This window comes from Pelodiscus sinensis, chromosome 15 (genome assembly GCF_049634645.1).
Source record: "Pelodiscus sinensis isolate JC-2024 chromosome 15, ASM4963464v1, whole genome shotgun sequence".
Lineage (NCBI taxonomy): Eukaryota > Metazoa > Chordata > Testudines > Trionychidae > Pelodiscus > Pelodiscus sinensis.
The window spans coordinates 22,339,449-22,354,608 of NC_134725.1; the positions used below are offsets into that span (position 1 = coordinate 22,339,449).

Genomic DNA, 15,160 nt, shown 5'->3' on the forward strand with positions numbered 1-15,160 from the left:
TAGGATAACGAGTCTTGTGGATAAGGGAGAAGCGGTGGATGTGGTATACCTAGACTTTAGTAAGGCATTTGATAAGGTCTCGCATGATATTCTTATCAATAAACTAGGCAAATACAACTTAAGTGGGGCTACTATAAGGTGTCCACTTATCATAGGTGTGGCCAAGTTTTCCATAGTCCCATAAAGTAGTTTATAGTCACCAGTCCTGATTCTTTCTGTTCTATACCGTTATTTAGCTCTAATTTACCTCTAGATGTCTTCTAAGAGCCCAGCATAGGCAGTTGGTATCCTATGCAGGGAAAATCTTTGCCTTCCCGAATCACTCTGCCCTTAGAACACCTGCTGTTGGTGTTCTTGGGGCAGAGAGTTGCTTCCCGCAGTGTCTGCCTCCCAGTATTCCAGGAATAAGCTGTGCAGTGCACCCTCCTCCCTCCCCTAGTGCTCTGGGGCTGGAGAGGCTGGGCCACATGGCTCACCCTCCTTCCTCTCCCAATGGCTCCTCTAAAAAATCCCTTTAATCTTTTTGTAAATGTCTATCCCTGGATAGGCTAGCAATCTATGTTAGATGGTGGTCAATTCCAAGCACATCAAATGCCAAAGGAAAATTGGTTGGAACAGGAACCTATGCTCTATGTTCTTCCATGCTTCTCAGATAGTCAGAGCAGATGCCAATAGGAAACTATAGGAAAGCCTGATTTTTCACAAAGCTACAATAAAAACAATAGCTTCTACCCACAACACTGATAGTGTGGGTTTGAAGTGAGGTCTTCAACGTGCTGCAAGACTATAATATAAGAAAAAGTTGAATCAAAATATGCAACTCCAGCTATGTTAATTAGATAGCTAGAGTCAACATACCTCAATTCAAGTTTCACTGTCATCCCCACAGGGGAAGCCAACAGGAGCAAACACTCCCATTGGCTTCTTTTACTCCTTGCTAAATCAAATTTCAGAAGACCGAAGGCTGCAGCATCAATTTTTTGTGGAGTGAAGACAAGCACATAGGCTGTGTCTACATTGGCACCCGTTTCTGGAAAAGGGATGCTAATGAGACCAGTCGGAATTGCAAATGCCGCGGGGGATTTAAATATCCCTCATACACAGCCATAGTCTTTAGGAAAATCAGGCCAACTATAGTCATCAAGCAGTTGTTTTTAAAAGCATAAAATAAAAATAAAAACGTGATCAAAGAGAAATCATATATATGGTACAGGCCAGATCCTTGGCTCCTGTGAACTGAAGCAGTTCCATGAATTTCATTGGAGCTAGGCCAATTTAAACCATCTGAAGTATTCATTCAGTACATCTGTATCTCCTCTCAGACCTCAAATAGCTTTGAGCTGATACAGTCTGGAAGTAGTTTCTACATGTATTCCAATTAGAGACCTCATAGTCTAACAGATAGGGCAATGAACTAGAACTCAGTGGATATAGGTGTTAATCCTGGTTCTGCTACTGACCTACTTTGTAGCCTCAAGCAACTTCATCTCTCTGTACCTGTTTTCCCTTTTCTGTGTTAGACTTTAAGCTCATTGGGACAGGGAATGTATTTCTAATGTTTGTTCAGGGCCTGGCACAATGGGATGCTAATGTTATTGACGTAATTTAAAATACATAATCTGTATAAGCAGAAAGCTTGTTTTCCATACTATTCTATATATATAGTTACGTTTCATTTGTGATGTATTTTATTGTATGTAGATCAGTAAATATACTGAGATATATATTTCTCCATTTAAGATAGTAAATTAAATATTACAATGGGTATGTATGTACAGTAACTAAGTGCACAGAAAGTGAAAAAAGATCACATTATTTTCTTGCATTAAGAGAGAATAGAGGAAAATTCCCCATCTGTTCCACCTGACATCTCTATCAGCTTTCCTGAACTGCCCTTCCAGAGTTCAGGCCTACAGTCCACCAGGCAGAATAGAATGAATACTAAAGAATATGCCAGCTTCAGAGTTAAAGATCAGCTGTTTGGCTGCAAACTCTGAATAACTCTTTTCTGCTTCACTGAAAAGCAATGAGGATGCTTCAGTGAGTATTCTAGATTGTTTAGGTAAATGAATAGCGGGAGTTGTTTTTCTGGCTTGTCTTCTGTATGTCTACACTGAAACACTATTTCAAAATAACTAGTGCTATTCTGAAATAACTTAGTCCACTTCTATACAACAGGCAGTTATTTCAAAATAGTGTCAAAATACTGTCAAGCTGGAGAACTTCTTACTCCAACTCCTGTAACCCTCATTGTATGAGGAATAAGGGAAGACAGAAGAAGAGTGTTCTATTTCAAAATAATTACTGCATAGACGCTCCCTATTTCGAAATAAGATATTTCTAAAAGAGGGTACGTCTACACTACAACGTTAATTCGAACTAACTTAGTTCGAATTAGTTAATTCAAACTAAGCTAATTCAAACTAACGGATGCAGACTAAAAAACTAGTTCGAATTAGCGTTTTGCTAATTCGAACTAGCATGTCCACATTAAGTGGACCCTGAACCGGGGTTAAGGATGGCCGGAAGCAGTGTCGGCAGGGCATCAGAGGATGACTTAGAGCGTGGAGCTGCTGTCTCAGGCTAGCTAAGGGCTGTGCTTAAAGGGTCCCGACCCCTACCCCGGACAGACAGTTCTCAGGGGTGCCCCGCTTGCAAAGCAGTCTTGGCTTGGAGTGCCCTGAGTGCCCACACTGGGCACATCACAGCACTCGGCCATCAGCCCTGCTGCACTTGCCGCAGGCTGCCATCTGGGGAGAGGAGGCAGTGGGGGGGCTGCAGGAGAGCTTCCACCCCCAGAAGCCCGCAGAGCCAGCCCAGTCCTCCGCATCGGGGGCTCGTGCCCCATTCCTCCCTCACCTCCTTCCACTTACCCTTCCCTAGCCCCTCTTCTTGATGTACAAAATAAAGATAACGTGTCTTCCAAAATGGAATCTGTCTTTATTGAACAAAACTGGGGGAGACTGGGAAAAGGAGGTGGGAGAGGGGAAGAAAGAGGCTGGGAGAGGGGAGGGCAACAAAAATGATCAGGGGTTGGGAACAGGTCCCATATGAAGAGAGGCTACAGAGACTGGGACTTTTCAGCTTAGAAAAGAGGAGACGGAGGGGGGACAGGATAGAGGTCTCTAAAAGCAGGAGTTGGGTGGAGAGGGTACATACAGAAAAGTTCTTCATTAGTTCCCATAAAGAAGGACTAGAGGACACGAAAGGAAAGGAATGGGTAGCAGGCTTCAAACTAGTAAGAGAAAGTTGTTCTTCACAAAGCAAAGAGTCAACCTGTGGAACTCCTTGCTGCAGGAGGCTGTGAAGGCTAGAACTGGAACAGAGTTTAAAGGGAAGTGAGATCAGGTCATGGAGGTTGGGTCCATGGAGTGCTATTAGCCAGGGGGTAGGAGTGGTGTCCCTGCCCAAGGTTTGTGGAAGGCTGGAGAGGGATGGCACAAGACAAATGGCTTGGTGACTGTCTTCGCTCCATCCCCTCCAAGGTCTCTAGGGTTGGCTGCTGTCGGCAGACAGGCTACTGGGCTAGATGGACCTTTGGTCTGACCCAGTACGGTCATTGTAAGCTCAGGGCTCAGGATCGGGGGTCTCAGTGGACCCCCTTGATTCTCTTGTACACCTGCTCCTGGGTGGCCAGGCTGGCAGCTCTCCTGCCCAACCCAGCCACTTTCCTGTGCCTAGTGCGGAGATCATGGACGAGGTCCACGATGTCTGCACTAGCCCAAGTGGGTGCCCGCCTCTTGTGGTCCCGGGCAAGCTCCCGGGAGCTAGCAGCCTGGTCCCGGGAAGAGGGGGAGGGCTGGGGGGCATCGGGTGGGTGGCTCGATCCGTGCCAGGTGCAGGGTCTGCTGGCTGGGTGCTGGCAGGCTTGCACCTGGCACGGGCACCGTAGCCAGCCCGTGCTCCTTTAAGGGGTCCGGGGCCTGGAGGGGGGCAGTAGAGTTTCCCTGGTGTTGGCCAGAGTGGCCACCAGGGAAAGCTGGGGAGGGCTAGCCTCCCACTAGTTCGAATTAAGGGGCTACACACCCCTTAATTTGAACTGGCTAGTTCGAACTAGGCTCAATCCTCATGGAATGAGGATTACCTAGTTCGAACAAAGCGCTCCGTTAGTTCGAATTAAGTTCGAACTAACGGAGCGCTAGTGTAGCGCCTATGAAAGTTAATTCGAACTAACATCCGTTAGTTCGAACTAACTTTGTAGTGTAGACATACCCTAAGATAAGCAATTGACTTAGCTTAATTTGCATAGCTTATTTTGAGTTAAGTCCTGCAGCATAGAAGCACCCTCAGGGTATGTCTACACTATAAAGTTAATTCCAACTAACAGACGTTAGTTCGAATTAACTTTGATAGGCGCTACACAGGCAAACCACTAGTTCGAACTTAATTCAAACTAACGGAGCGCTTAATTCGAACTAGGTAAACCTCATTTTAAGAGGACTAACACCTAGTTCGAATTAGCTAGTGGGCTGTCGACTGGAAGGAGTGCCAGGCCAACTGGGAGGAGTACCTGACTGAGCGTGAGCAAAGAAAGGCCACCTGGGGCCAGCTGCTGCACTAACATAATACCATGTGCTCCTCCCTCACCTGATGGAATGCATGGTGTTGTGCATGGAGGAGGTCACCAGCCATCTCCCTACCCCCCTATAGTTTTCCCCCTTAACCTTCCAAGGGGCTGCAAGGGCCCCAGAACATGGGGCAGTGGGACCTCTTGGGCAGCCAAAGTCTCCCAACAATCCAGAGGAAGACACCACTCTCAGCCCCATCCCTGAGACTCCCTCCACCTCCCCTCTTCCAGTTTCTTTACCCAGTCACTCCCCTGATTTATGCCCCCCCACCTCCCGTAAAGAGTACTATTTCTGTATCAAACATCTTAATTAATTGCTCTGCTGGTGAAGAGGAGGAAGGTGTGAAAAGAGAGCAGGGGAAGGGAGAGGTAGGGGAGGAAAGACAAACAGGGGTCTTGGAGAGGCACAAGGGAGAATCTCACAACTGGCCTTGCACAAAACTCTCTCTCAAGACCTCTGATAAGCACAGACCCTTGATGTGTTCTCCAAATAGCACTTATATCCAGCTGCTTAAATTCCCTAGCCAGATGTTCAGCCACAGACCCTCTGTCCTGGCAGAAAAGACTCCCCCTTGCTTTTTCAATGGCTGTCATGGGCACAAAGGGGATGTTGTGCTTGCTGAGGTCCAGACTAGTGAGGAGACTCCCGAACCTCCCTTTTAAATGGCCAAATAGGCTACCCGTATAGGGCTTCATGAGCCAGGGGAGCAAGAGGAAGACTGCATCACCCAGGATCACAATGGGCTTGTCCACTTCCCCAACTCTGATGGTGCAGTCAGGGGAAAAAAAGTGCCATGGTGCATCTTTCAGAACAGACAGAAGTTCCAGAAGATGCAGGAATCATGCGTTTTTCCCAACCACCCAACACTGATGTCGATGAAGGATCCCTTGTGATCCATGAGGGCCTGCAGCACCATGGAGAAGTACCCCCTTTCTGTTGATGTGCTCAGAGGCATGGTAGACTGGGGCCAGGATGTGTGTGTGTGTACCACCTATGTCCTCCCCCCGCAGTTTGGGAAGCCCATGGCAGCAAAGCCATCCATGATGCTGCCACATCCCCCAGACTCTCTGCAACAGCAGATGGTTGATGTCTTTCACTACTCATATGAGCATGGCCCCAACTGTGGATTTCACTCATATTAAACTGGTTCCCAATGGAGTGGTACATGTCTGGCATGGTAAGCTTCCACAGGGTGATGGCCACACGTTTACATAAGAATGGCCATACTGGGTCAGACCAAAGGTCCAAAGGTCCTGCCATCTATTTCCAGAAAAACAGAGGTTAGTGACAATATTCCTACACATTCTGGCTAATAGCCATTGATGGACCTAACCTTCATAAATTTATCTAGCTCTTCTTTGAACTCTGATAAAGTTCCAGTCTTTACAACATCCTCTGGCAAGGAGTTCCACAAGTTTACTGTGCACAGCATGAAGGAAATCTTACTTTTGTTTGTTTTAAACCTACTGCCTATTAATTTCATTTGGTGACCCTGAGTTCTTATATGATGGGAACAAGTAAATAACTTCTCCTCATTTACTTTTTCCACAGCAGTCATGATTTTATAGACCTCTATCATATTCCCCCTTAGTCTTCTCTTTTCTAAGCTGAAAAGTCCCAGTGTTTTTAATCTCTCTTCAGATGGGACCCTTTCCAAACCTCTAATCATTTTGTTGCCCTTTTCTGAGCCTTTTTCAATGCCTGTATCTCTTTTTTGAGATGAGACTACCACATCTGTATGCAGTATTCAAGATGTGGGTGTACCATGATGAGAGCATCTGCACTGGAATGGCGGGTGTCATGTGGGTGTCCTATCATCGAAGGGCAGAGGTGAGCCACTTGCAGAACTCAAGGAAGGTGACCATCCACATGCAGCCATTCTTGATTGTCCCATACCTGCAGGACAATTTGGTTCCACCAGTCTGAGCTTGTCTCTCGTTGCCAGAAGCTGCATTGATGGGTATGAACAGCAGCAGAAGGTCCAGTACCTGTGGTCCATGCTGGGGCTCATACTCCAGCTGCTCCTCATCCTCATCCTGCAGAAGCAACATGTGGGCAGTCTGGAAGTACTGCTCTGGCTCCATGCTATGGCATCTACAGCATGAGAAGGCATGTGTCCACTGCATCCCTTTTGTGTCTCACGAGAGGGAAGGCAGTAGAGGAGTGGCTTGTAAGACGCAGCTGTAGAGAGGAGCCCTGAAAGTATATATCCCAACTTGCTTGACCAAGCAACCATAGGAAGTATTCACCCTCCTGGTGCTCTTCCCAAAGTGCTTCCTGGGGCCCTAAGTCTGAGGCAGGCTCCAATGAATGTTGATGCACTATGTCAGAAGAACTCTAACTGATTTCTGTGCTTCCCCATAGTGAGGTCATGCTATTTCAATTTTGTTAAATAAGAAGTAAAGTCAATTTTAGTAATTTTGAGGCAATTTCCTAGTGTAGACATGCCCTTGTTGATCACCATAAAATCAGCTTTTCCCTTGATTTAAAGTACATCTTGAGAATCCAATCATTAGTCCCACACATCAGTGTTTCTCAAAGTGTTCCATGAAACAACTTTGAAAAAGCTGCTGACCACACTGGTGTGTTGATTTACTGGCCCTGCAGCCACAGAGCCTCACAGCTCCTATTGGCTCCAGTTCGCTGTTAACAGCCAAGAGGAGCCATAGGAAGAGGCAGCCCAGCCCACACCACTTCCCATAGTTCCCCTTGGCTGCAAATGGCAAACTAGAGGCAATGGGAGCTGTGATGCTCCTTGGCAGTGTTTGAGAAACCACATTGAGAAACACTGCACTACATCATAATGCACTACACATTAATGCATAAAATAGCAAGTCTAAAATAGCATCCTGGAGCACACAAATCTTCATTTTGGCACCAGTTTCGGGGTATAATCTCCAAAGACAGACTGTGCTAGTCACAGATTTACAGAATGTATAGCTCATGTCCCTTTCTTCTTTGTTAAGCACTGTCTTTTTTGTATATTGAAATCTCTTAATGAACTTCTTTTATTCCTCTGCTTTTTATGGCAACACTCATTTACTAGCACTATTTTTAACTACTATAGTACTGCATAAATCCATTCAGGGCTTAGACACAACTGTGATTGTGGGAAGGGGGAAGGAGGACGGTCGGTACAGTAACTTCTAAGATAGGAAGCAAGTATAATACAGTATCATTATGTATTCTTTTATGGATCCCCACACTCTTTTTAAGGCTGCTAATATGTTGTAGACTATCTCTCCTTCTGAGGTCTACCTTTTGGACTCAGAACTTTCTCTTTTTCCTCCATAGAATTAATACATTCATCTCCCCATCTACATTATCTTTTATTTTGCTCCCTCTCCCCAAATAACTTAATTCAGGCTCTTTCCTCTCTGTCATCTCACTCTCTCCCTCTCCATCTCAAATATGGGATGCTTCACATCTTCTGTAGGATAGTTAATTGTGGCTACAGGGAAGTCAACAGCCATGCTGAACTCCTGCGCTAGGTGGGGGAGAGGAAAAGGCTTCACACTACCAGAAGGTGCAGAGGGCCTCACATAGAAGAGGCAGGGCCAGGGTAGTGAGTGCACCACACCAGCCTACCCTACACCCCTCACCCAACAGCCCTCAACACCGCCTGGAGCACCCCCTCACTGCCCCTTAGAGTCTGCAGGATTGTGCTATGTGGCACTCTGGTGATGATTTAAAAGGCCTGGGGCTTTGGGGTTCACTGCTGCTGTTGCAGCAGAAGCCATGAGGCCTGAGGCCTTTAGAATCTCCAAGGCAGTTGCCTCCTTTGCTCCCCTTCCTCCGCACTGGTGGGCCTGTGTGGCTGGTTGGAGCTTCATTGGAAAATGAGTGCATCTAAATACAAAATATGGAAGGCATGGAAATGAAATTGGTGTATACAGAATGAATGCAGAACTTCACTATGCTTTAGGGATACACAACTGAATTATGTGGGCCTAATTTTGCTGTAACATGTGATTACACAACTCCTATGCACTGGAGTGTGAGTGGCATGATGCATCTGAGGGTCCTTTGGGCTGTATCAGCAGACAAGAGTGTTTGGAGTGCAATACTCCATCCATGCTTCTTCTAACTGAGCCATGCTCCAGATTCCTCCAGCTCCCATTACGCACCATTACACAGGAAGCTTTGTGTAGCAGGGGACTTTGGACCACTATATCCACCCCTCAGCTAACTGGGGATTCCCCTTACACTAGCAGAAGCACCAGGTAAATTGGCTTTCTGGCTATGGATCAGAGCAGCCAGAGGGGATAGAGGAAGGATATGACCCTGGATAGCCACATATATATTTGCCATTCCATCTGTTTTGCAGAGATTTTCAGCCCTGCAGGCTTACTGACATTGATTAACATTGTGTTCCTGTAAAAGAGAACATTTGCAGCAGGACAGGTGGAATTTTACAGAATTGTTTGGTGAATCATTGCATGATTCTAACTGAAAATTCCATTTGAGAATTAATGGTAGTGGCCTGATTCTTAGCCAGTCCTCTCCACTTATCCCTGACACAGAAATAGTATCAGCTCACATTAAGGAAAATCTTATGGGGAATGGGTCAATAGAAAATATCTGGCCTGAACTAATATATTTCATCACCCAAGAAGCAAAAAAGTTGTAATTAAGCAGAGCACAATTTCAATAATTCAATAGTTAATTTGACCTGCCACCTTTCAGTGTATTTTTTACCTCCTACAAAAAAAACTACACTTAGTTTCTTGGGAGAGTTATTATGTAAACACCTACACCATGGTGCAGAGCAACAGACTGGAAACTACCACATACAAAAGGAGCAAATAATATTTAAAGGAAATAATTTTATTGTATGAAACTGATGGGCCCCCTATGCTCCATAAAAGCAATTCTCATTAATCAACCCGCCAAGTCGCTGAGTCACTGTGCACAATATAATGCAGCCCTGGATTAATCTGGCCATATCACAGATGGGCAATTAAAGATGGTCTATGCTGACTTTTTTCATTGTCTTAAGTTAGTATATAATTTTCACCCTTAGCAATCAATGGCAGAATTCACTGGGACTTTTTGGTTCTATTCAAAATCAGTCATTAGAATAACAAATCTTCACTAATGGAGTTTTATTTACTCCACAGAACAGTAACACTGATTCACTTCAGTTAAGTAGTTTGATTCAGCCCTGAGCAATAATGATATGGAGATGGAGGGTTGTATTTTGCAAGTAGTAAAAAGAGTAACAAGCCCCCACGTGTGTGCTGGGTCGGGAGATGAGAGAGAAGGTCAGTGTGTGTTTGTGAGAATAAGAGACACATACAGAGTGTGAGAGTGACAGAGCTTTGCATTGCCAAGCTCCCTCCATCCCGTTCTCTCTGTGTGGAGATGGGGTACAGGAGTGGGGGGAGGAGAAACACCCTGACATCAGTGCCACGCCCTCATCTCCCTCTCACATCCTGCAGAGCAAGGTAAAGGTCAGGAGCATCACAACAGTAGCGGGGAGGGGGCAACTAGATAGCTTGATAGCTTCCAGACCAAACTAGTCAGGATCACCTGTCAGAGGCTCCAAGATCTATTGGTAGATCCTGATCTACTGGTTGGTGACCACTGCTTTGCAGGAAAATGACCCCAAGCTGCTTGAGGAGACCCTACACTGTGCCCCACCCACGCCATTGCATATGACACTAACCTGCATTAAATCACTCTAAGCTGCACCCAAGGTGGATTTTTGTGCATGTTATTGCTTGCAGAATTAGAGAACTTAATTGCTTACTTTATCAGATTGCTAAAGAATTTGAATGATTGAATGGTCAGAAAACACTTTGCTTCCTCTGTTGTTCCCAGGTTGGAACCAGCACTTACCCGAATCAAAGAAGATCGAAAGCGTATCATCCTACCAGCTATTGACAACATCAAGTACAACACTTTCGAAGTGCAGCAATATGCCAATGCAGCCCATGGCTACAACTGGGGACTCTGGTGCATGTACATAATTCCACCCCAGGACTGGATTGATAAAGGGGATGAGTCTGCTCCCATCAGGTGAGTCTGCAGACCTATTGCTTTGTTGCTTTTCCATTTCAGCTGCTACCAGATGCTGGGTGAGGTAAGGGAGGGCATGCTGTAGGTGCTGTAGTAAATGGAAGGGAGATGAAATAAGCATGCCCACAAACACACATACTTGATCCTAAGTTCTGCAAAACTGATGAGTGCATATGGCAAAGAGGTATTTAGTTACATGTGCACTTCCTTTATTGCCATGTGCTAATATGAGATTTTGAGGACATAATGGGCGCACTGAGGTTTGAAATAGGGCCCTCGATGTGTAAAAGTCACATCAATATGTCATAGCTCCCCTAGCTATTGTTACTTATTCACAGCAAGAGCCATCTCAATCTATATGTTTTCTAAACAAAAGAATGCACAATCTCTACCCAACTACCTTCCCAACTTTGTATATATATCTGTTTGTGTTGATTGTATTCCCCAGACACCAGACACCTTAATAGCAAAACAATAAAGACTCTTTCATACAGTTCTTGCTTCCTCTTAATTGGAAAAAAAAGTTTGAGTCCCAACACCATTTATTGCTATCTAACTACACCAGCATTGTTAATGGTGCTGGGATATGTGATGGATTAGGCCTTTTAGGAGATTCTGGGTAAGCTGTATTTGTGAGGCAGTGTGTAGTCTGTTGGTCCAACTCTCTGACTATGACCTGGCCTGTTCACATTTTAGATCTTATGGAGTTTCAGCCAAGACCTTGAAGCTTTCAAGGTGTAGTATAAGAGCGGCCAATTGCACCAGCTGTGGATAGTGAGAATGATAACCTGTTATGTTCACTCCCCTGAGGCATCTGAGAATGTGTGTGTTAACTAAAAACATCTAACCAAAATTAACGCATCATGCTCTGCAATTAATTCCAAGCAAATCATATATTAAAAATAGGGTGGAAGCTTTTATTCTTGGCATGCACTTTATTCTTTTCTACACGTGGCAGGACTCAGCTCTCTTATCAGAAGATGTCCTTCTACCATGCGAATAGCCCAAAGCCAGACTGACACAAAAAAGTTAGTTTGACCCAGGTACTTATTGCAGGTTGTGAAAAATGCATACCCATGAGTAAGCCCACCTACCTGGAAGGCAAATTCTTCAGTTAACCTAGATCAACGGTCTCAAACTCAATTTACATTAGGGCCAGTACCCAAACCTCAAGTCCTCCTCCCAGACCAATTCAATCACTGAAGAATCTCTCACCCACAACCTATATACCTGCCTAAGGCTCTTGGAGGAAGTTTGGATGGGGGAGGAGAGCAGGCTCTGGAAGGACGTTTGGATGCAGGAGTGGCAATAGGTCAGGCTTTGGGATGGAGTTTGGGGGCAGGTGGGAGGGACTGGGATTCAGGAGTAGAGGCTCTGAGAGAGAGTTCAGGGGCTGGAAGAAGAGTGTAGGCTCTTTGAGGGAGTGGGGTATACACTTCCCTATAACCCCCCCCCCCTCTGGCAGTGGCTCTGGGGGTGGGGGTGTTCCACCCCCCTGTGGATCTCCTGGCCCTGCCTGTTGCCCACATACTCCCTCGGACCATACAACTTCTGACCCCACCTGCTGCACCTGTGTGATTTTAAATGCTCCAGGAGCCACCACGGCAGCACTGGTAGTTTAGCGGGGTGACAGAAGCTTATAGCTGCTAGCTCCACGCAGCTTCTAGAATGTCCCAGTGGCCTGGGGAAGGTGTGTATCTCTATGTGCTGCTCCTAGCAGCTGGAATAGCACACAGACACCCTCCCGGGCTGCAGGGACTTGCATGCTAGCAGCCATGTGGACCTGATTAAATAACTTTTGAAAAATATTTTGCAGGCTGGATTATGGAGCTGCTCAGGCAGCAGATGGCCCTTGGGCCTTGAGTTTGAGAACTAGGTGTTGCATATTGAGGAGATGGGTGAACCATTGTGGCAGGGAAGCTATTAATTTCCACCCTGAAGCACTAAAACACCACAGTTATAGCGTTTCCAGTGAAGACACTGCCTAAGGCTGATTGACCTCTGTGTGAACTTCATAAAATTCCTCCCATGGGCCAAACTGATGAGATAGTTAACTAAGTACTGAGTGATTAACCAGTTAACAAGATGATTTAGTTTGCTAGCTGAGGACCTGTAAAAGACAAACACGTAGAGAAGGCAGGAAGAAAGGGCCAGAGAAGCCCTGGGGTTTAATGCAGATGAAGAGCTCTCCCCCCATTTCTTCCGGTGTCTGGAGAGAAGGTCCAAGCCTTATGCCATGCGGTCCAATCACTGATAAAACATATTGCAAATAAAGGTTCACGAATGATATAGTTATCATCGAGGAAGATGAAGAGCAGCTAGTGAGAAGGGTGCAGGTGCTAAATGAGGAAGGGAAGTGGTACAGACTGATTATAAATACTGATAAAATGAAGACGATGGGATTTGGAGATGAGGATATAGGAAGGAAGATCAGTGTATATGGGATCAAACTAGAGAACGTAGAGAAGTTCACCTATTTGGGGAGCAACATGATGTATGATTTAGACTGAAAGATGGAAATAGCAATTAGAATTGTGAAAGCAAGAGCGAGTTTGAAGGCGATGGATAAGATCTGGAAAAGTAAAGCAATTAGCTTAGGAATGAAACCGAGCATCTTGAAAACATGTATTTAGCAGCATGTTGTACGGATGTGAGACATGGGTGATGATGAAAGATTCGAAGAGAAGGATATTAGTGTTCGAGAGGAGTTGTTATAGAAAGATCCTGAGAATAGGATGGATGCAGAAGGTCACCAAGGAGGAATTAGATAGGAAGATACAGCCAAAAGAGAACCTACTGCAGAAGGCTATACAATGGAAGTTAACAGCTATTCGGGCATATCTGCAGAATGAACGACGAGCGAAAAGTTAAGATCCTGGTATTCAGCATAATGGATGGTCCAAACAGGAGAGGCAGACCCCACAGAGAATGAGTAGATGATATAGTAGATTGGTGCGGAACTAGTCTACAGAAACTAAGCCACACCGCACTGGACAGGGAAAGATGGAAGGAAATAGTGAGGAAGGCTTCGGACACCAACCGACTTTGAGCCCATGGTTGTTGAGCCCATGGATGATGATGCAATAAAATTCATGATGCTCAACTTGCCGAGGAAGTGTATAAGGACTATGGGCAACAAGGAGTGCAGGGTGAGGGAACCTTGCCCCATGACACAGCAGTTGTTGTAATTGTTGCAAGATTGTTAAAGATACAAGGGTATAGGTATCTGAGAGCCTTGGACAGTTGGAGTAAACTTCATGGGAAAGGAAAATTTAGGCTATGGCAGGAAATAAAGGAATTTGGGTAATTTCCTTCCATAATAAATTAGTATAAATATTAGTAGAAGTGAGTTTGTTTTGGAATAGAGTGAAGATGTAACTTTTGCAAAGCCTGTTCTCCAGATTGGTTATGTATTAAGGTCTTTCTTTCCTATAGTGTGCTGGTTACTTTTTGATTAATAATCTTTTGTTACTGATATTGTAAAACTGATATTGTAAAAGAGAATCTAATGGGAATAAAAAAGCAGAAAAGCAAAGGAACTGAGAAGGGATGTAGAAAGAGTCAAAAGATAAATTGTACCCCCTGGTACAGTCACACAATGGTGTGAATTTAGTGCAAAATCCATAAAGTAGGCTGGAGCAAATCTATCGAGAATTTTGTGAACAAAGAGGCCAATTTTGCAGTGGATCCTGAAATGAATAGGAAGCTAGTGCTGTTGATTGAGGACCAAAGTGAGATGGAAGTGTATGTATATCGCCCCCTCTCCACCTGGTTCCCTTCTTTAAGGCCAATCTGCTTACAGGTTTTGATGGACAGGTCTGGGTTCTTCTGGATCCCGCCACCCACTCAACTTTCTTTCTTCTTATGGATTTATTTGGTGGTGCCTCCATCTCCCTCACTCCTTCCTGGCAGGGTCACCAGGGCAGCTTGGGAGGAAAATTCTAACCCAGGGTAATTCCCATGTACTTGCCAGATAGTTGGAGACTCCCAGAAAATAACACAAACACATACACTATATTAAACACAATTATATTAAACAGGAGACAAATATAACATTACAGGGTAAAACACTATTTTTAGGTTCACCGGTGCCCAGCAACTGTAAGGTTAGTGTCCTGTTGGTACACGTACTTTGTTGGGGCCCTTGATGACTTATAACTGTTGCCAGCACACAGTGACCGAGGGGGGTAACAGCTGGGTTCGGTGCCCGGTGTGCGCGCTCCAATAAACACACCGGTGTGGAGAAGCAAAAAAAGTTTATTTGAACGCTCAAATAGGTGCCAGGAGACTAGACATCTCGGATCAAGCACACCAATGTAAGCAGTTTTCCCTCCTTATATACCCAGGTTGTTTACTTGCAGGAAAATAGTGAACTGTAGCAAGGTTCCCATGCTGGGACATGTTGCTAGCTTTATCCTCCTCTTCCTCCCCCCTACAGAGACATCTGAATTCTTCTTCTATACCACTGATAGTAACTAGGCAACCTTAAGGTCTGTCTTGCTCTTCCCAGCTATTAGCGAGCCAGAGAAAAGTTATGCCGGGGGGGGGGGGGAGGGCGGAAGGGGGGGAAG

General features: G+C 45.2%; 1 protein-coding gene across 2 annotated transcripts in view; it reads left to right on the forward strand.

The window, feature by feature from the left end:
• Positions 1 to 15,160, forward strand: part of GALNT9 (polypeptide N-acetylgalactosaminyltransferase 9) — a 443,926-nt gene that overhangs the window by 173,302 nt on the left and 255,464 nt on the right. For both annotated transcript variants that reach the window (XM_075898386.1, XM_075898387.1), the window contains exon 5: positions 10,392 to 10,589. In XM_075898386.1, coding sequence (XP_075754501.1) covers positions 10,392 to 10,589 — 198 coding nt within the window. The remainder of the gene's footprint in view (positions 1 to 10,391; positions 10,590 to 15,160) is intronic.